The sequence below is a fragment of the Hydractinia symbiolongicarpus genome, chromosome 7 (genome assembly GCF_029227915.1).
Source record: "Hydractinia symbiolongicarpus strain clone_291-10 chromosome 7, HSymV2.1, whole genome shotgun sequence".
Taxonomy (NCBI): domain Eukaryota; kingdom Metazoa; phylum Cnidaria; class Hydrozoa; order Anthoathecata; family Hydractiniidae; genus Hydractinia; species Hydractinia symbiolongicarpus.
Genome location: NC_079881.1, coordinates 7,284,035 through 7,304,221, shown reverse-complemented (window position 1 = coordinate 7,304,221; position 20,187 = coordinate 7,284,035). Strand labels below are relative to the sequence as shown.

At 33.7% G+C, this 20,187-nt stretch overlaps 1 protein-coding gene across 1 annotated transcript; it reads left to right on the top strand.

Moving 5' to 3' along the window:
- Positions 1–11,276: 11,276 nt before the first annotated feature.
- LOC130649541 (myosin-9-like) lies at positions 11,277–19,622 on the top strand. Its single transcript, XM_057455835.1, has 12 exons — positions 11,277–11,417; positions 12,728–12,976; positions 13,389–13,475; positions 13,907–14,153; positions 14,545–14,636; positions 14,965–15,126; positions 15,559–15,729; positions 16,358–16,519; positions 16,996–17,154; positions 17,834–18,013; positions 18,346–18,515; positions 19,061–19,622. The coding sequence occupies exons 1-12, from the start codon at positions 11,391–11,393 to the stop codon at positions 19,131–19,133; spliced, it is 1,779 nt and encodes a 592-aa protein (XP_057311818.1). The 5' UTR covers positions 11,277–11,390; the 3' UTR covers positions 19,134–19,622.
- The last annotated feature ends 565 nt before the right edge of the window (positions 19,623–20,187 follow it).

Sequence of the window (20,187 nt, the reverse complement as noted above, 5' to 3'; positions counted from 1 at the left end):
CTTTAACTCTAAATTTACAAAAAAAATTAAAATCTATTATCAACAGAAATTTCTACAACAAGGTTTTTCATTTCTTGTCTGCAATAAAGTTTTTGTTATTTGACAATACTGATATTTACCATATCTTCAATGTTTATACAAAAATCTTCATCAACAATAATAGTTATGTCGTCATCATCAAGATTTTTTATTTAAGCAAAAACCTTAGATCTAAGACTACTTTGAGATCAACAAGGGAAAAATGTGTGAATCTAATAAAAAAATAGCTTGGATGACGATTGTTACTTACTGTTTTTACTCAACACATTTTAACCAACATTTAAGCGTTGAAAAGTTAGCACTTTCAAAAATTTAAGACAAACTTACTACGAATATTGTAACTTGCAACGTCACTTATTGACTTCGTTGTTAAATTATTCTTGCAACACTGGGAGGGAAAATAAATTTACAAAAAATATACTTGGTATAGTCTTGATGGAAGGTTTTTTCAAAAAACGAGCGGTATTTGTGCAAGATATATTTTTTTCAAGATATATTCATTAAATCGATATAAAGTTAATTTGGTAATCCAATTTCTGTCAAAAGATTTTTGTTGTTATTTAACGGAAAACTGCCTCTAGCATCTTTATACGTGAAGCCAACTCTGCTGACTTCGTTGGGAGACATAGAAAAAAGACAATAATAATGAGTAAAAATATTATAAATGTGATATATCATTTACGTCGAAAAGACATTGTAAAACTTGTACTCAGTACCATACTTTAAAAGTACTATTGGTATGGACGATAAAAAAACTATTGGAAAACAACAGTAGTGACGGGTGGTAGAGGATCAGATTTGTCAAATTCGATAAATTGGATTCGATAAAATGGTTGGTTATTGCCTGTTTAAATAAAAATAAAATTAGATTCGATCTTAAGGGAAAAAACAGACATAAGCAGCGTTTGTATAGTTTATATTTCTAAAAAAGAATAGTTAGTGTCCCTGCTTTCATTTACTGCGGATGTTAAGGTAGAATTTTAAGGTTAAATTTTTCTGCATCAAGGTAAATATATTTCAGAGACCTTGCCATATCAAAATAAAGATTAAGATTAGAACTTTACAACCAAAAATCTGATGTCTGATTCACTTATTAGGTAGAGATTAGCTTTGTTTTCCACAAAGGTTAGCGATGTCAGACAATATAAAACTACTGATCTTTCTAAGTACCCAGTTAATCAGCAAACCGAGTGAATGCGATATTGCAGTTCGTGAGTTGCTGACTGTTAGTATTCCCATTATTTTGGGTATTTTTGTAAGAATACTAAAATTCTAACCAGGCTGGTCATTATTCTTATTTCCTTATTGCTCTAAACAACAAACCTACAAACAAACTTGGAATCTCAGCCTGTTATTTTTATGCGCTTTATAGCAACACTTTACTCACGATATAGAAAAGAGGGTAGTTAAATTATCAGCAAGAAGAGCTTTTCGTTCCCACAGTTGCTAAAGAAGAAAATTCTCTTCTAATATCCAATCAATGTAAAATATGTGTCAACCCTGTCATCTTCTTGTGTATTTAGGCCAGCTTGGCTTATTAACATTGTTATCAAAATCCTTGATATGCTCAGTACTCTGTGGTTATTTGCTCCACACCAGCTAAATTCTCCTCAAAGAAATAATTCACGGTTAACACATTGAAGTTTTACTTAAAGTTCCATATCGGCCTGCTTTAACGACGTGGTAAAGTTGACGTTTTTAAGTATATATATTCCCCACTTCTTTTAGAATATTAATAAGGCCAAACCATTTTAATCAACTAATGCATTCGTATATGTTATTCCTCGTGATTTTGAAAGCTACATCGAATATATTGGGGGAGTAAGGGTTTCTTACTTCTTCAATATCCAATCAAATTTTACTTCAATAGTAGCTCTATTTAGGATTTCTCGCTTCACAATGTACCTACATCCCTAATTATAATATAGCCGTTTTTTAATATTTCTTAAAAATTTTAAACAGCATCCATCTGTATCTTGTAGGCTGCAAAGGTTTCACTAAAAGAGATGTGTAGAACAAGTAACTGCCAACTTGGTCAAACAGCGTGAAAAGCTCAACAAATCTGAGTTAATATTAAACGTATGAGGAAGCCTCCATATCTTATAGTATCTCTCATGAGAAATGTTTATCAAAGGAACAGCTTGAAAAACGCATATCCAAAGAAAAAGTGGTCTTACAAAAACGTGGTCCCACAAAAAGAGATTGATTCGATTAAAAAGACAACATTACGACTCCGATGTGCTTCTCATCCTTGAAGAGGTAACACGTTTTTAAATGATAAGAAAAAATCAATATAAATAAAGAGCGTTTCCATTGGCACGTATATCACAAATCTTAAACGCAAGTTTTGGATAATTAAACAACAAGCGCATCTTGATGACAAACTGATAACCTCGTTATCCAAATAATCGCCTCATCGTCGTAATGATGGATGTTTCAGTTCTTAGAAGATGTTCCATTGTGACACCAGGGACTTTAATGCCCGATATTTGCCAGTCAAATTTTATCACGGAAATCAGAATGTGGCAGTAAAATAGATTTCTATTAAAACTTCTTTTTTCCTTTGTACCGCATTTTTAGATATAATCGTTCTGCTGGATTGATGTAACCATGACACAATTAGTTCCCCAATATGAATATATTTCGCCCATGCCTTCTTGTTCAGACTTAGGAAGTGATTGCACAAAGAATTTGAGCATCGGCTGAAATATGTTTTGCTATTGACACAGCCATAAATATTGTAGAAAACACTATTTGTAATAAGCTAGCTCATAAATGTAATGACATAGATTACAAAAACCAGAAAATTCAGCTGTTGGGCAGGAAATGTAAATTTAAATGCAAAATCTCCTCACTATCGATTTTGCATTTAAACTTTTTACTTTTTTTACCTTTTTTGTTGCTGTTGTACAATGTCAGGATTTTCTAACTGGATGACTGAATTGATTGCTCTATAATCTGAGTGTGGAAAGGCTCCTCGTTGGAAGCTGTTCTATAAAACTTGATTGAGCATTCCGTTCCGTTGACTCAAACATCTCTCCAGCCGGTGTACTTGGAGTGTATCCTTCAGCAAACTGATTATCAATTGGCGATTTGACTGAAGTAAATTATTTGCTTCTAGAATATCCAGTCAATTCATAACTTTTCTCGCATCTTAAACAGTCGACACCCTTTTTCTTTTAAGTTGACACCTTCACTTCTTAAAAAGCTATATTTGTATGCGAAATGAATTCACCAATATTATTATCATTAGTATCATTTTTAATATTCCTCTTCGCTTTGACATATACTTCTGCATATACTTCTGCATCTCAGTTGTCGAAACGAAAGTTGTTAACCACCAGGCTTTGGAAATAGTTGCAGATTTTGTCTTCAAGCTCACAAGTCAATCAACAGGTTAGACATCGTTCTTTATCGTTATCTGGGTGACTTAAGATAGCATCAACCCATTATTGAAAATATTCACCCACTGAAGCTTTACATAACTCTGTAGCTTAACTTTCGGGTAATCATTACTTACAATTGTTTAGCAAAAGTTTCGACTGGGAGTACTGCAGCTATGAAATGCTCTTGAAAATATATTTTCCAGCCGTGGGTTGTTTGACGACATATTTTTGATAGTAACGTCACAACATTAAATAAGCCAAGTCTACATATTATTTTATAGGCTCAGATGTTACCTGTCAGAGATTTCATTGGCATGAAAACTCTTTGATCGATCACTTAAGCTCTTCACGCTTTTTTCTGCAACATCCAGAATTCTCTATCGTTGCAACTTTCCACAGTCTTAATTAAATTTTTATATTTTGTAACTGATCTTAAATATGGTTTAAGATTATTTAAGAGAAAAACTCTATGCAATATCAACCATTTCATAGAGTGCGATAAAATCAACTGGAGATGATATATCATATGTTATTTAAGACCTATGAAATTCAAATAGGACATTAAGCGCACTTCTATACATAGCATAACAAAATTATACGCAATTTCGTCAGTTGATTGTACCATGTTGGTTGCGTTGCAACAATGCTAAGTGGCATTATGCTAATCAACATGGGTTTCTATGAAAGATTCTAATCCGTTCAGGGTCTTAGTTTGAGTCAACTAACATTTCTGAAGGTTAAGCAAGGTGTCGCGTAACTAATTACTGAATTTATTATTTCCACCTTATCATATCCACCCATTTTTGCCTCCTCCAATTGCGATATAATCCCTACAAAAGTAAGACTATCCTTTTTTCCTAGCTCGAGTATCTGACGTTAATTTTAGGTTCTTTCCTGAGAAAGCCTTCTCAGGCTAATGTCCCCAAGTAGATCATCGTTCGTATCCTTTTCATCAAAAATTCTTGTTGATTCACCAGTGGTTGCTGCAACTTTTTCTTCCTGTGCTGTGGTAGCTTCAGGTGGCTTTTTTTTCCTGTCTAACACTTTCAGAATGTGTCCAGCCTTTTATAGTTTCTTTATCTTTCAAAATAGCGTCCACTTAATGTGTGATTAACCTTTTCATTGTTACCTAGTTAGATTTCGTAGCAGCTTCGCGAGCAATTGATTTAATCAATCTATTGCTTCCATCTGGGTCCGTAAATAGGTTAACTACTTTAATTGCTTTGATCGATTGGTTGATTTCAAGTATCTAATTATCTCCTCAACTAATAAATAGCCAAAAATAATCACGATCATTGCCCGTCGATGACAGCTGTTGAAACGTAGCCTAGATTAAACTCGCTCGTTCATGACATGATAATATCTATATTATTCAATGATTGTAAGCAATGTTAAAATATCTTGCTGCCTCCTTCAGTTTCCTGAACTGCAACATGCAAATACAGTCTACTCTTGATATATGGAAGCCCGGATAAGTGGAACTTTCGTTTAGTGGAACCACATTTCCTCGGTCCCTTGGATTTGCATTAACAAACCTCTTTTATTTTATTCGGATAATTGATACCCTCGATAAGTGGAACTTTCGATAAGTGGTACCATTTTTTTTTGTCTTTTGAGCAATATTTATTTATACTAGTCGATGGCCCGTGGAAAAATCCACGGGTCCGCCTATCCTTTTTATACCACTTAAGCGCGTCTCGCGTTTGGCTTACCCCGGTGTCAAAACGCCGGGGTAAGCCAAAGTCAAGGTGTGACCTGACGTTGAACACTCTGTGGAGCGCTTAATAAGAGCCGTAAACTGTGCCACACGATCAGGTGGGGCGCTTTAGTACAGGTATACAGTATGTTGTAAATTAAGTGAAGCGCATACACCATTATAGTCTTGCGACTGTATCATATTTTTCAAAAAATATTCCCCGCAACGAAAGCTGAAATAAAAACGCAGTTTACAAACAACAGTCGGTACCCCATCATAGCAAAAACAATCAGTCAATGTTATTTTATTTTGCGGAATAAGTTTTTGTGAAAGTTAAATAATTTATCGTTATACTCTCACGTCTAGCCAAAGATAGGAGCTAGCTAAATGGCTACAGTCTCAACACAAAAATAAATGGTGGGTAGGATAAAAAGCTCTTATACCATACAGAACAGTAATAAGTAAGGTTCTAGCTAGCTAGCCACCAAAATCTTCGTTCCTAGCCAAAAATCCTAAAACTGGTGCGTTTAAGATCTGTACGTGACTAAAAACATGACAATATATTTATCTTAACATTTTAGAACATACAAAAAACCAAAATTACGAAAATAAAAAGCTTATAGAAGACAAAAAGGTGAAACAGACTTACAACAGCACTGAAGTGACCTTCTTCTAAAAACTAAAATGGCCATCATGTTTCGGTCCTTATGTTTCTTCGTCGGCATGCCCAGGCCGCGAAAGTCTTGGATTGGTTTTTCAAACAATCAAGCGTTTTGATTGGTGTATTATGTACGAGCGGTCAAAACAAAGTCAGTAAAACTATCAGTAAACTGTCCCATTTGTTTTCTGTAGCTCCTGAGCGAAAACGGCGATTAAGGTCACGGGGGTAATTATTATTAAAAAAACGTATTAAAATAAAGCATTCTTTTATTTTATTCGGATAATTGATACCCTCGATAAGTGGAACTTTCGATAAGTGGTACCATTTTTTTGTCGTTCGAGCAATATTTTTTTATATAAGTGAAATTTTTCCGAAAGAAAAGTCATCTGCAGTTCGAATCATTTTAATCAAAACATTCTTTTTTCAAATGCAAAAAAAACAAAAACAAAAAAAAATCATCATGTGGGACATAAATATCCATACAGCATTTTCTTTTGTTTCTCCCCCTGTTTTTGATTATTCCTAAATTTCTCAGTCTCCTGAGATTTCAGATAAGAGAGAAGTTCGATAAGTGGAACTTTTTTTCGGTTTCATAGAGGTTCCACTTAACGAGCAATTCGGATAAGTGGAACCATTTTTTTCGGTCCCGAGTAGGTTCCAGTTATCAAGAGTAGACTGTGTAACCAAAAATATCTGTTCGAGCATATAACTTGATGGTAAATATTATAACCAGAAGCTTAAACATTATTAAAAAAGAAACAGAGTCAAAAAAGTTTCTTTCAAAATCGATATTTCGACCTTACATACAACGGGCATCATCAGCATGACAATATACCTTTGACTTGAAGCATTAACTCTTTAAGCGTCGCAGCAGCTCTTTTGTTTCTTTGTGTTCTACATAAGAATTCTTACATAAGCGTATTGTTAATACAGTTAATGCTTAATAGTTGTGTGGACAATCCCTGCAATCATTTGTTTGCTAATTATTTTAAATTTAAAGAGAACAATAGAATGTTGTCAAAAAGTTGAACTGAGGAAGAAATCAAGATGGCGTTAAAATTCTCCTAAGAAAGCCATCACGTGCAAGATATAAAATCAAAATAAATATTCTCCTAATGTAAAACAAACATTCGATGGGACACTCCGTTAAACGACATAATAAGTGCAGTTAAAATGTTTTACACATCCAGGTGCGGCTTTTATTAAAGGTATACGGTGTGTCGCAAGTGGAGCGCTTACAGCGATAAAGCCTTTTGGATATCAAGTTTATAAAAATGCTATAGAGGCTAGCTAAATCAATTTGGCCATGTATTATTATTTTGACCCTAGTTCTGATAAAAAAAAGTTCTTACACCAAACTGAATTAAAAGGCTAGCTAGCTTTTAAGCATGCTTCTTCAAATGTACGTTTGTAAACAAATGTTAAAATTGATTAGTTTAAGAGTTTTACACAGCTAAAAAAACTTGTCAAAATATAATTTTTAACATATATCACAATTAAATATTTTCACAGTAAAAACCATTTAGAACGGAAACCAGAAAGGGGCGCTCTAACTTCGCACTCTCGAAAATCTCCCAATCAGCTAGAACTCCATGCTGTAATCATGATCAGAATTCGCAAATAATATCACGGAGGTTACTATTCATAAAAGCGTATAAAATAATGATGTGTTCGATTCAACAACCTCCTAGTTCTTAAAATTTTTCAGAAAGACCAAAAGAGTACATAGGTAAATATTTATCATAGCACATCTGCATTGCATTCTTAACAGAGAATGCTTCACCCCGGTCAGACCTCTGAACATGACGGGCGAGTATAATGCGTGTAAGTCATATTGTAGAAGAACTACTTTGTTCATCACTAACATACTGCCTGGCAGTGACCGGGATCAGTAATATTAATATAAAAAGTCGTTAGTTAGCTCGTGGAAAAATCCAACGGATATTTACCGCATCCGTATTTTGTGCATCCTTATTACTTTACGGTAGGTAAATGCCCTCAACATGATCCCACTTATAGGCACTTAAGTATTAAACAAGACAGGTTTTTTCTTTTCATTAGAACGTAGTTCATCGGAAAACATTGGCTGACATTTGGCTAAAATTAAAGAACACGTTAAGACAATACCAAACCGCATTTTTAAATTATTTTTACGATATAATTACGAAAAAAAATCAACCGCTTTCTCATAAAATACATTTTTTAACAAAAATTAGCGCATTTTGTACCACATGGTTTGAGTTAAGAAAGAGGATTCTCTTGCAAATAACTTTTAGAAAGCAATTTTATATTTCGTGAACATGAAAACAATCTTTTTCTATTATAAATTTAAATTAATTTCAATCAAAAAGGCAGGAATAAAATTGTCAACAAACAAAAAATCCACTTACAAAAGCTCCTTAAAATTTATTGCTCTTCTTATCATAAAATTTGTTCTTGCTAATTTCTTTAAAAAGGCGCGAATAATAAAGAACTTTTCCATGAAATAGACAATGCAATGTTAATTGTCCGTAACTTTACCCGTGTACTTATTTTTTAACCAGAAAATACATCGAGGAAACAATAAAAATTAATTACCCGTGACGTTGTATAAAAAACCTTTTGTCAAACCACTCAAAATAAAAATAAAAATAAAAGCGCAGTGGAAAGGTCAAAGAGTCCAGACAGCGGTGCAACCATTTTGAACACACATGCAAAATACGGCTTTTTGAAAAAGAGGTGACCTTATGCAATGTTCATTATTTTACGCATATTTGGTTTTACATGATCCGACTAGATAATAAGTATCCAGGTTGAGACACAAACTTATAACTTGTTCAAGCAGCGTATAAATCTCAAAAGTCTTGTGTCTTATATATTGATGCTCGTAAGTCTTTGATAAATTAGTATTACTATAATTTTAAAAATAACCCAAAAAGAAGGCTGTTGTCTCACCACTTCACGTGGTCTCTTTTGCCAAGCGAATCAACAACTCCTCCATAAACTACGCTTACTTTCCTTGATATCCTGATGATGTAAAATCCTACAACAGGGCCAGAACGGTCGAACAGATCGGATAAGCAGAGGGGGTGCTGGCGTTACCAAAGCATGAAAAGCATTTTTTAAATTAAATATAGTAACTTATCGGTAACAAAGTCGGTAAAATTTGAGCAAGTCAATATTTTTACGACTTTACTTTTCAAGGATTTTCGCTTTACATTTTTGTTACATTAAAATTCACAATATGGGTACCATGACTTTCTGCTTATATTTTGAGTTAAAATTGCAATGTGAAAACATAATGATGGTAAACAGAGTCTAGTGGATCAACCCGATATGGCCGATTATTTTATGAACTTTTCCGACGGGGGTTCCCGGAGTGTGAGAGCATAAGATAAAATGCCTGCAAGACAGGAAGATTACCTATCAGGTGGCGGCGTTGATTTGATTTTGCAGTTGATTGACGAAGATAATACAAAAACTGAGCCAGAAATTAGCGATGAAGTCACTAAAAACATCGAGAGTACGCCTACAGAAGCTTAAACCGGTTTTTCATGTCAACACTGTCATAAAATATGCCTCACAAAAAAGAGGGCTTTCGCGACATACCAACTCTCAACACTAAGAGAAAGTAATGGCACCTGGAACCAAAGAAAAAAAGACGAAACGGCAGAAGAAAGTATATAGAAAGGGGTGTTACTAAACTGGCATGGGATGAATGTACCGACAATCCGTCATGAGTGAATTTCAGTCTTTCACAATTGGTACTATATTGATGTGACAACTGGTATGACAATTGGTATGACTATGATCAAAAATAGACTTTTTAACTTTTTTTTTTCTAAAATGGGAAAAAAGTGAGTAGGTTAAATTTACCGACCGTCTTTTTTGACGATTGCTTTTTTAACGACAAACTATTGAATATGGGTACGCACTATATTTTCATGGATTTTTAATACCAATGTGTTCCTTAAGCTCGCCTTTATGTGAAGAAAACTAATAAGTAGTTGACTAAATAAAATGCAGTGGCGAGACATTTTTTATGCTTGACTGCATTTATATCGGATGTATGCAATAAGAACGCTCAATTGTTTTGTAAAAATACATCAACGCTATTAAAAAACAAGGACTTGCGCTTAACTAAAAAATAAGAAAGAGTCAAACTTGTTGAGATAATTTCATAATTTGTGTTATAATTCTCTCAGAAAGTTTGAAAGAAATTGCAGTATACGTTGTTGAGAAAATGAGAACAGCTGGAAAGTTGGTAATAGTACAGTACGCAATCAGCAGCAGAGTTTGCAAAGCATACACCGCATCGCGTGTACATGCATGCAATTAACGCATGGTTTATACGTAGGACAGTTGCTAAACGAACCATGCACGAATGATCTCTTATTGGCTTAGATCTAATCTTTTCTTTCATGAAACTTTAAGTTAAATGGGCTATTAAACGGCTTAAGAAAGATCTTCATTGAGGTAACCCTCCATCCTTGCACTCTGATTAACATTGTTCACTAGACCAGATCAAGGTACAAAAAAATATACCCACTGAACTGCAACTGGCTTTGCAATAATTTTGTATCTTTCTGTGCAGAATAAAGAAGAAAATAGCTATCTAGCCAGACCAAAAAACTTCAGTTTCTTTTGCCAGAAAATCTGATTTAAAGAAAAGGTAAGTGTTTATGTAAAATAAAGTAAGGATATTGAATATTTGTAAGGTACTTTTCTGTCGTTTTCACTTATATTTGGGCGTCATTATGATATCTAAGAGATTTAAAATGTTGTTATCGTTCTCATTTGCTCATAAACGTTTCCCCTGCTATTAACTCGACTTTCATGTAAGTCACTAGAGTCACATATCAAGAGCTCATAATGTAGCCTCTTTAATAGCATTTATATTTGTCTTGTTTACCCAAAAAGAGTTTACCTTTGCATACAAAACACAGCGCAGTACATAACCTTTTAATGTCCCGCCCTAAAAAGTTTTTTCCTTGAAGTAATTAACACATTTTAAAAGCTTTTGTATAATCTTAAATATGTCCTCACTCAAGACCAATATATATCCACAAAACAATTATTTAATAATCTACATACTTTTATAGTCAGTAAGGTCTTCTGAATACATGAATTGCTAGTTTTTTTACAAAACCGAGTAAGGTGAGAGGAAGAAAAGGGAAAAGTGGCTTAATAAAATCTTTGCTGCATTATATTACCATCCTAATACATTCAAGAAGGACCAATGTAGATGTGTTTGTGACTTGAATCACTCTGCATCATGGCTGCGCAAAACAATTATGTCAATTAAGCCTAACATTTCTTCATTATGCAGGCTAATATAGCCCCTCTATAGCCATAGATATAAACTGAGCTAGCTAGGTACATAAATCACATTTGTGTAGTTACTGATAAGCTAATAAAATAGACTTAGAAATACAATTAGAAAGAAGATTATATTGTAACTACAGAGACTTTAATTATCTTTATATCTGTCCAATTTACTGCTGCATAAAGGAAGGATAATATTTCCCTGCCCATCAATAATAGAGAATGAAATAAGACTCATGGTACAAAGTAAACATATCAATTAGTGTCTTAAATTTTGTTTACGTATATCCAATCTTTCTTAGAGATGGCAGCGCAAGTGTCGAAAAGAAAGGTAGATTTGTTGTTTATTCGCTTGTTTGGTTATAAATAAATTTCTTATTTTTTTTTGTTTGTCGTTTTATGTAATTGGACACGTAATAACAAAACACAGGAATTCGCACATTTGTATTTAAGGCTATGAGCTATACTAAATGTACTTAAACAATATGCTAAATCAACTGGACAAATTATATTCAGATGAGTCAAGAAAGATAAATCTTATTTGAAGGAGATTTTAGCTAAGAGTATATCTATGCTAAGAGTACGATTTTGTAGGAGTTGAAAATTCGGAAAATTTACCTCTCATTGGTTTTCAGCTTTATGTAAGAATAATTTAGTTAAGTTTCAGTCACGGGTTTTGTTGTTGTTATCGTTTTTTTTTGTTTATTTTCTGTGTTTAAGGTAACAAGTATTTGAAGTAAAATATTATTGTCATTTTATTATTTTTACCGGTTTCTTAAGTCTTACTACTAATCGGAAAGTTTTTCTGCTTCTGCCAGCGTAAAAATCGCAGTTTAAAGTTATTTTGGTCAGCCACTTTTTTAGAACAGATATCTGACTTGACATGCAGCTGGGTAGATGGAAGGAAAGGGATAGTCGTATATGCAATTTCCAAAGATATCATTTATTATTTCAAAGACGCGTTTAACTTATCAGGCTTAATTTAATTTTGACGTTGCCATGGTTGCTGAAACTAAAAATTAAAAATCATTTTTATTGCTTTTTAATTGTCATTATTATTGATGTTACGGATGCAAATCAGTTAGAAAAACATTTATAGGAATAAAACTAAAATCGTGAACAAAAGTTGCAACGCAGTTCTTTCGCCATTTTTCTGAACTAACGACAAGGATCGAAAGATCAATACTCTGCAGCCTGCAAGCTGCAAAGTCGTTATTTTTACTCACACACAGACCAGGTAGATTTTAAAGTATTCTAGTGCCATTTTATAGCTCTCCCGCGCAACAAATAATAAGGATAGACGAAGGTCGCAAAATTAGAGAAAAGAGGTCTGCAGACGTCAATAACAATTACCATACTTCAAGAGTATTGATTCAACAAAATAAAAGCCTTAAGTCCGCTGTGTTGGACTTTATAGAAAATGTCTATGTAATAACTTGTGGCGTCGAATTTCGAAATCAGCTGCCTCGGTTTGTTATACTTAGTTTATGATTGTAGCTATATATGTCAATCCCCGAGAAAATGTATCTACTTGAACAGTAAGCATTCCGAGTGTGTACTTCACACCACTGGACTTGGATTTTCCATTTCAATAGGAGTAATTACAGGTTATCAACGATTCTAGTACTTGCGATATTTCAGGTCGACGCTTTCCGACGTGACGTTGAAAATTTACGTCAAGAGCTTGAAGAAGCCGAAGAAGTGAACTTGAAACAAAAACGTGAGCTTAATGATCTTCGCAACAGTCATGATAGTCTTCAAAGCGAGGTTACAAAATTGCAAAAAAGTAAAAGAAGACTTCAAAACGAGGTCGATCAAATAAACGCCATATTTGATGCTGAGAAGAACGAAATTGCCGAAGCAGAAGCAAAAATTAAGAAATTAAACAAAGTAAGAGAATTTTGTATGCTAGTTTTTTGTTTTGTTTTGAAAAACACGAAGATTTACTGTTTCATGTATATATTACAATGTGTTTTCGATGTTTTTAAGAAGTGCTTCCCTCGAATAAGCATCCCTTCTCACATCTTTGTTCCCAGTGCCTGTGGTCTCTTTTCTATACTGGGTACAGCAGATGTCAGAAAAGATACAGGATGCCCTGGGGACGAGGTTGCTCTTCCTTAAAATCTTAAAAGTAAAATCTTCCACGTAAATACAGTATACGGTATTATTCACCGCTTGACACCAAAAAAATGAAAATAAAGCTTTCAGAAAAAGAAAAAACATATGAATAAATTGCTTTATTCGTGAGTGGTTGAGAAAGATGACTATGATCATAGATAATTCCATTTGGACTGGTCTTTAGGTGATCGCCGAAGAACGTCGTCTTCGAGCCGATGTAGAAGAAGATTTTCGTGAACTGCAGAAGAAAAATAAAGCCATTGAAATAAAAGTAGGATTTTTTAGTTTTTAATCTGTAAAATATTAGCATTAACTCAGTGATGAAGTTTGTTGCTAGCCCAAGCCTAGTACCGTTTTTTTTTTTTATGTTTGGGTGCATTAGTAAATTTTGTTTTTCTTTAACCACTAAAAATCGAACCAATTAATTAATATTTAGTCAGGAAAATAAATTAAATACTGCAAAAATGGGTTACTATATTTTTTAAAAGTTTTGTGGCTTTGGTATTAGCTAGTTAGGCAGTAAATTGATACATTAACGTCTAATTCACTTTCTGAAATTAAATGAATCATCTTATAACACTCTTATTTTTTATTTATTTTCACATGCTTTTAAGAAAGGGTTATATGAAATATAACATGCGAAATAGCACGCGCGCAAAGAACACATTATTAAAAAACAATTTAATTGTCCTTTTGATTTAGCTCGAATCAGTACAAACCACAAATAAAGAAAATGACAGAAAAGTTGCTGAATTAGAACTCGCCAAAAAGAGCTTGAAAATTGCATTAGAGTCTGCCACCGAGAGCAGAGACGGGTTGAAGAGAATTAATAGCCTCCTTGATCAAGAAAAGAGACAAGCTGAAGTTATGTGTCACGAAGCAAGACGAACGATTGATGAATTAGAATCGCAACTTAATACAACTGAGCAAAATTTGTTAAACGCCCAAGGTAACCGCGCCACGTGCTTATTTGTTTGTTTTTTATTTACTCTCATGCATTACACGTTGATTTATAAGAAACCAAACAAGCGGTCGACTAGCAGAAGTTTCTTAAATTCTGAGAACATTTTACTAGAAAGGGTTTTATAACCAAAGAAAATGATTTTGACAGAAAAAAGAGACTTTCATCAAGATATATGCATGTAAAAATGGAATCTAAAATGTAGTCCGCTTCGTTGAAATTGAAAATTTTTACGCAGTCTTTAAATTTATCAGTATAGGTTCTCGATATTCGTCCAATTCTTGATATTTCAGGTCATAATACGAGAATGTTTTTAGTACAATTGTAGTTGCTGATATGGTGCATCTTTCTCACTTAAACTTTTTAAACCAACGCCTAGGAACTTTGCAGACAGCTAAAGAACAATACACAAAAGAAAGCGCAAGAAAGGAAGAGAAATTAGAAGAAGAGAAAAGAAAAACCGAAAAATTGGTTTGTTGTTATTTTTGTTGTTATTTTTATTGTTCTTGTTAGTTATGTTATTATTATTGCATACACGTTTTTTTATTAGACATAATTTCTAAGAACCGAGGCTGTGTATCGTTAAGAATATATATAGACAAAAAAAGAAATATGGCAAGATTATAATGTCTTTTCCTTTTTTCCTTAAAGAAAAGATGCCACAAACATTTTAAGGAAAATTTTTCTGAGCAAATTTAGCGCATGCTCAAAATTTAAGAACAAAAGAGCATCTTAGGGTGCCGTTAAATTACAAGATCCTTTTTTTAAAAAATAAAATGCAACATATATTCACTTTTAGGAACGAGACATCAAAAACATAGTGGAGGATGAGAAGAAAAAGCGTGACCAGATAGCTTCAGCTAAAAGGACTTTAGAAAGTAACATGGAAGGCTTAATGAACGAATTGGATGAAGCAAACAGAACTATTGAGGATCAGCAGAAAATGATACGCAAACAACAGGTGTGTCTACAATCTTCAGGAAACGCGTGATTTGAGGTCAACATCGACCATTTACCAATAAAGAACCTTCTAAGGGGTTGAAATTTGTTGAATTCTAGTCATTTTTAGTTAAATTCAGGACAGTTAAAAAAGTTTTAGTGTGACGTCTACTGTTATGGTGATTCATCGGTGGTCGGAAAAAAAAATCGCCCCCAAATTTTTTTTTATTGAAATCAACACTTACAAACTCATATTTTAGCCTTTGTATGCTTGTAAAAACGATTAAAACAGAATCTAAACAAATCTCGAAAAACAACTAGAAGCGTCATGAAATTGACACAAAGCAACGACGTAATGGACACAGTTCACAACACAAACAGAAGGACGACGTCATGAAGACATCACCAAATTATTGTTTATCAAAATTAGCTAATACACTCTTTTTTTATTTAGAATCAACTGACACAGTTGAAAGATGTTCAATCTGAACTTGCTGAAGTAAACGATATAAAAACGTCTCTGCTGCGAGAAATCAAAGACATTGAAAAACGCGTTAAAAATGCAGACAGTGAAAACGATATTTTACGTGATCAAATATCGGCTGCTGAGCGTGGTCGCAGACAGGTAAGTAAAAGCGTGATTAGAAAGCACGAAATCTATTCCACATTTTTAAGACTTTAGAAAATGAAAGTTTTTTGTGCTACTACAATCCTCTTTAAATAAATGCTTATTTTCCGATATCATACCCACAAGCAATGATTTACGGTCTTTTCATTTTCATTGAACGTAATATAGCTCACTTGCCGATGTCTGAGCTCTTAGGATGTTTGTTTAGATTCGAAACTTTATGCTATGATAATTCTTGCGTAAGACAACATTGCAAATTTTCGCAATTTCTAAGATGTTCGTGGGACGACGTTAATTGTTCCATAATGTGAATATCGCAGAAAATGCGATTACCTAAAAATTTGTCAGCACAGTACTTTTGGCTTCAGAGCATTCGTCAGGCGATGCATTTCGAAAGATTGCCAAAAAAACTGAAGTAGCCTAAAAAACTGCTGTTTTCAAAAAAAATTATGAACTGGATTGGAACTTGAGTGCAATGAGAAGGAAGGGTTTAGTGTATACATTAGCTACTCCCTTAGAAATTAACCAACTTAATAAGGTAGATGAACGCAACGCACTCATGTTTTGGTTGTTTGGTTGTTACTTACTGGTTTTATGAACGAAAACTCCATACCTTTCTTTTCAGGCTGAAGAGGAAGCACACGAGTTTAAAGAAGAATGCGATTCAGCAAAAAGCCTACTCAGAACGGCTGCAGTAGAAGAAAAGAGAGTGATGGAGGCAAAGTTTGACGACTTGCTAGAGGATTTGCAAGAAGAAAAAGCTAGAGGTGATGAATTAGAAGCTAAGGTAATACTTATACACCTTATCGACTGAACAGTAGCAGTCCTAAATAATAAAAATAGTCAGATGTGAAATAAATCAAGCTATCCACAAAATACATCTTCACGAAAAAATGACTTATGCAGACAGTGACAAAAATAAAGGCTGACAAAAAAGATAGTATTGACAAAGTATGTCATTTTTAATGCAAATTGTTAAGTCGAAGTGAATGAATCTTGGACTGGTATGAATATACCTTGTTATTAAAGATATAATTGAATTGGTAATTTTATTAATAATAGTTGCACTGATTTTAAAAATCATACTCTTTAATAACCGCTGTAATCATTGAAGGAAAAGATAAGAAAGGAAGTTAGTTAACCATCATCTAATAGACACTTCATGTTCTCAGATGTGGTGTTGGCGTTTTACGGAAAAGGAAGTTTTTTTTGTTTTCTTTTTGGTTGCAGCGATTTAGTATATCATTTGCTTCTTTATCTTAGTTGCGGAAGGCGTTGAAGGAAGTCGAAGCAGCAAACGGAAAATATACTTCAGAGAAAGAAAATAGAAACAACATGGAAATTCAAAAAAACAGGCTAGATAAACAAAACCGTGATTTGGAAGATCAAGTTTCTAAGTTAGATACGACTTTGAAAACAAAGGTAAGGTCAGGTTTGTATACCTGCAGCCTTCTACATATATATCTATTTTAGCTGCTGCGGTATTAGGCTCTTTACACACGGCGCTAAGCATTTCAATCGATGAAAGAGGGAACTCCTGTGACTCAATAACAAAGGTCGGCCCAAACTTGGATAGCAATGTAAGAATGCAAGATCACAATTAATATAAGTTCATACCATACAATACCTGTCAGTCTAAAACAGTGGTCTTTACTTATTTTACAAAAGTTAACAAAAGTTTGCGAATTTTTGTATATGAGCGCGCATTCTGCTTTGTAAACAGCAGACAACAAATCCAACGAGTACTGAAATTATACATGTCCTTTTACATTTTTTTGGATAAATTTATTCACTAACTGAGGCCTAATGTTTATATTTGAGACTTACCAATTACTATTACTTACTATTAGAAGAGGTGCTTCTGTAATTGCATCAATTTCGTTAAGGTATATCTTAGGAAGTGAACTTTGAAGGCAACATCCTCATTAACTGTCACGTGACTTCCTCAAGCAACTTGTTATTTATGTATTGATTTTTTTAATGATGAAAGAAAGTGGTACAGAAAATTAATGAAATACGCGTACGTTTTGCAAGAGAAAGATTCACAAAATAATTATCAAAATCACATTAATAAAAATCAAAATTCATCTTTTCCTCTCAGGTTAAAGAAACCAGTGAGATACTTGAACGGCGCGTGCAGCAGATGGAAATCACCTTAGAAGGAGAGGTGAAGGAGAGAGAAAGCTTAGCAAAGCAATTAAAGAGAGCTGAGAAAGCACTAAATGATGCAGCCGCGGAATTGGCTGATGCTCAGGAAAGCGAAGATGCTTTAAAAACTCAGGTAGGTGTTTGCGTTCTACAGAATTTACTGAAAAGAAGAAGGAATTTGTTAACTCAGATAACGTCGAATATTAGTGAGGACAACAACAACAAAAAACAGCTGCGACCGCAAATCGCTTTAACAAAAACAACAACAACAACAGTGCAAAATCAGCGTCCACAACGGTGGGCATAATCTTGGTTTTTATTGCATTATTTTGCACGAAAAGGCAAGTATGTGCATTAACTTTGGTTAGTGTGTCTAGCAGTGAGGAAATTTTAAAAATACGTGATATTGAAAACAAACAAAAAATAGAATATACTCAGGTAATTAATGAAAGCTTTTTAAAACAGGTTGACAAGCTAACAAAGAAATGTGATACACTTAAACGTGAGTTATCAAACTTAGAAGACGATAAACGTCGACTAGCGTCATCAAAGTCAGCATTGGAAGGAGATCTAGAGGACAAGACAGAACAATGTGAGCAACTCAAGAAAGAAATTAATCGCAATAGAACAAACGGGTAGGTTTCTTACATCAACTCTGTTTTCATGTAAGGTGGCTTTGTGGTTGAGCATTCGCCTCCAGTGCAAAAGATCTTAGGTTCAAACCCCGATCGAGACAGGCTAGAGACTCGTATAAAAGTGCCAATCGATCGTTTTTGCTTAATATTCATTCATTAGAATAGGATTAACATCTTCGGTTGTCTAGTGTTCATAGCTTAACATTTATATGCATTAGAACCCCTTTGCAGGTCCCTTATTAAGGACAGTACCATTAGTAAATAAAGAGACTCTACTGGGAAAATTATTTCCTATACAACAAATATTATCGCGTTTAGTGAGGTCTCGAAAAAGGAGTTTGGAGTTTTGTGTGAGTTATATTCAAACTTTCGCTCAAGGTGTGTTCTGGAGTTGTTATAAAGGGGTGAGTAACAAAAATACCCTTGAAACAAGATTAGGAAAATTTCTCGATAAAAAAGGACTAGACGTACAAGGGAAGTAACAACAGACTTTGCGCAGGTTTCAAAATCGAAGATTTTTTGCTAAAATTTGTTCATTTATTTAGCTTACCGTCAAGAGCAACGTCACGTTCAAGAAGTAGGATGGAGCAAATATCAGACGACGAATTGGAAGATTAAAAAGAACGCAAATGAAGATAGACCCAAACTTGTTATTAATTTTTTTTAGCTGTCTGCTTTTTCTTTTTAATTAAGATAGGAAACATTGATAAACAAATTAGTTAAATAGGTAGAAAAGGTTGATCGACACATTGCGATACATTATTGATCGATACATTACGATATTTTATTAATCGATACATTGCGGTATTTTATTAATCGATACATTGCGGTATTTTATTGATCGATACATAGCCATATTTTATTGATCGATACATTGCGGTATTTTATTGATCGATACATTGCGATATTTTATTGATCAATGCGTTACGGTGCATCGAGAAATGTCATAGAGGGAAGAAGGAAAATCAGATTTTAAGACGGAGTACTCAGGAAACATGAAACTATAAATGTACATTTTTTCTTATACTTATTCTGTAATTTTGAGATTAGCTGTAAAAATAATGATATATTCATTTTCAAACATTTTTATTTCACGATATAAAATCATCGGCTGGTAGTTTTTCTTGTAACACAGCTTTGTATCAGATATTTTGCACGAGTTTTCTGGATTTTAGATTTTACTCGCTGCCATAAAGTATGCTTTTTAGGTCTTGTACTACCACTATTTATCCCGCTTGTGCGCGATAAAAGAAGCATGCATTGGTTATATAACCTGGCTGTTGGTTAAGAGCATCGTACGGATAAAAAGGCGGCTTCAGCTCTGTATCTAAGGCAAGTTTCTGTTCTATAGAAGTGTAGTACTTCCCAAAACACTCTCGAATTTCAGGCATTAAAAGCATTTTAAAAATATTTATTACTATGAAGAACTCCAATTAAAAGCAGTGGGGTAGTTATTGAGAAATACTATATTGTCCATCCAAGTGTCGAGAATAATGAATGTAGCTCGTGAACATGGCGTGAACCAGCCGATACAGAAATATACCAACCTTTTCAAAATGAAAATTTGAAGAATACAGACATACATTTATCACATGAAAGAAAATTCAGTACATTACAGTTAAGAACATTAAAAGTTCACAAGAAAGGAGTTAAATTTAAACGGTTTGAAAAT

Coding starts and splice junctions, on each gene's coding strand:
- LOC130649541 (XM_057455835.1), top strand. CDS start 11,391: ATGGCAGCGCAAGTGTCGAAAAGAAAG. Junction 13,476..13,906: donor ATAAAGCCATTGAAATAAAA/GTAGGATTTTTT, acceptor CTTTTGATTTAG/CTCGAATCAGTACAAACCAC. Junction 18,014..18,345: donor AAGATGCTTTAAAAACTCAG/GTAGGTGTTTGC, acceptor TTTTTAAAACAG/GTTGACAAGCTAACAAAGAA.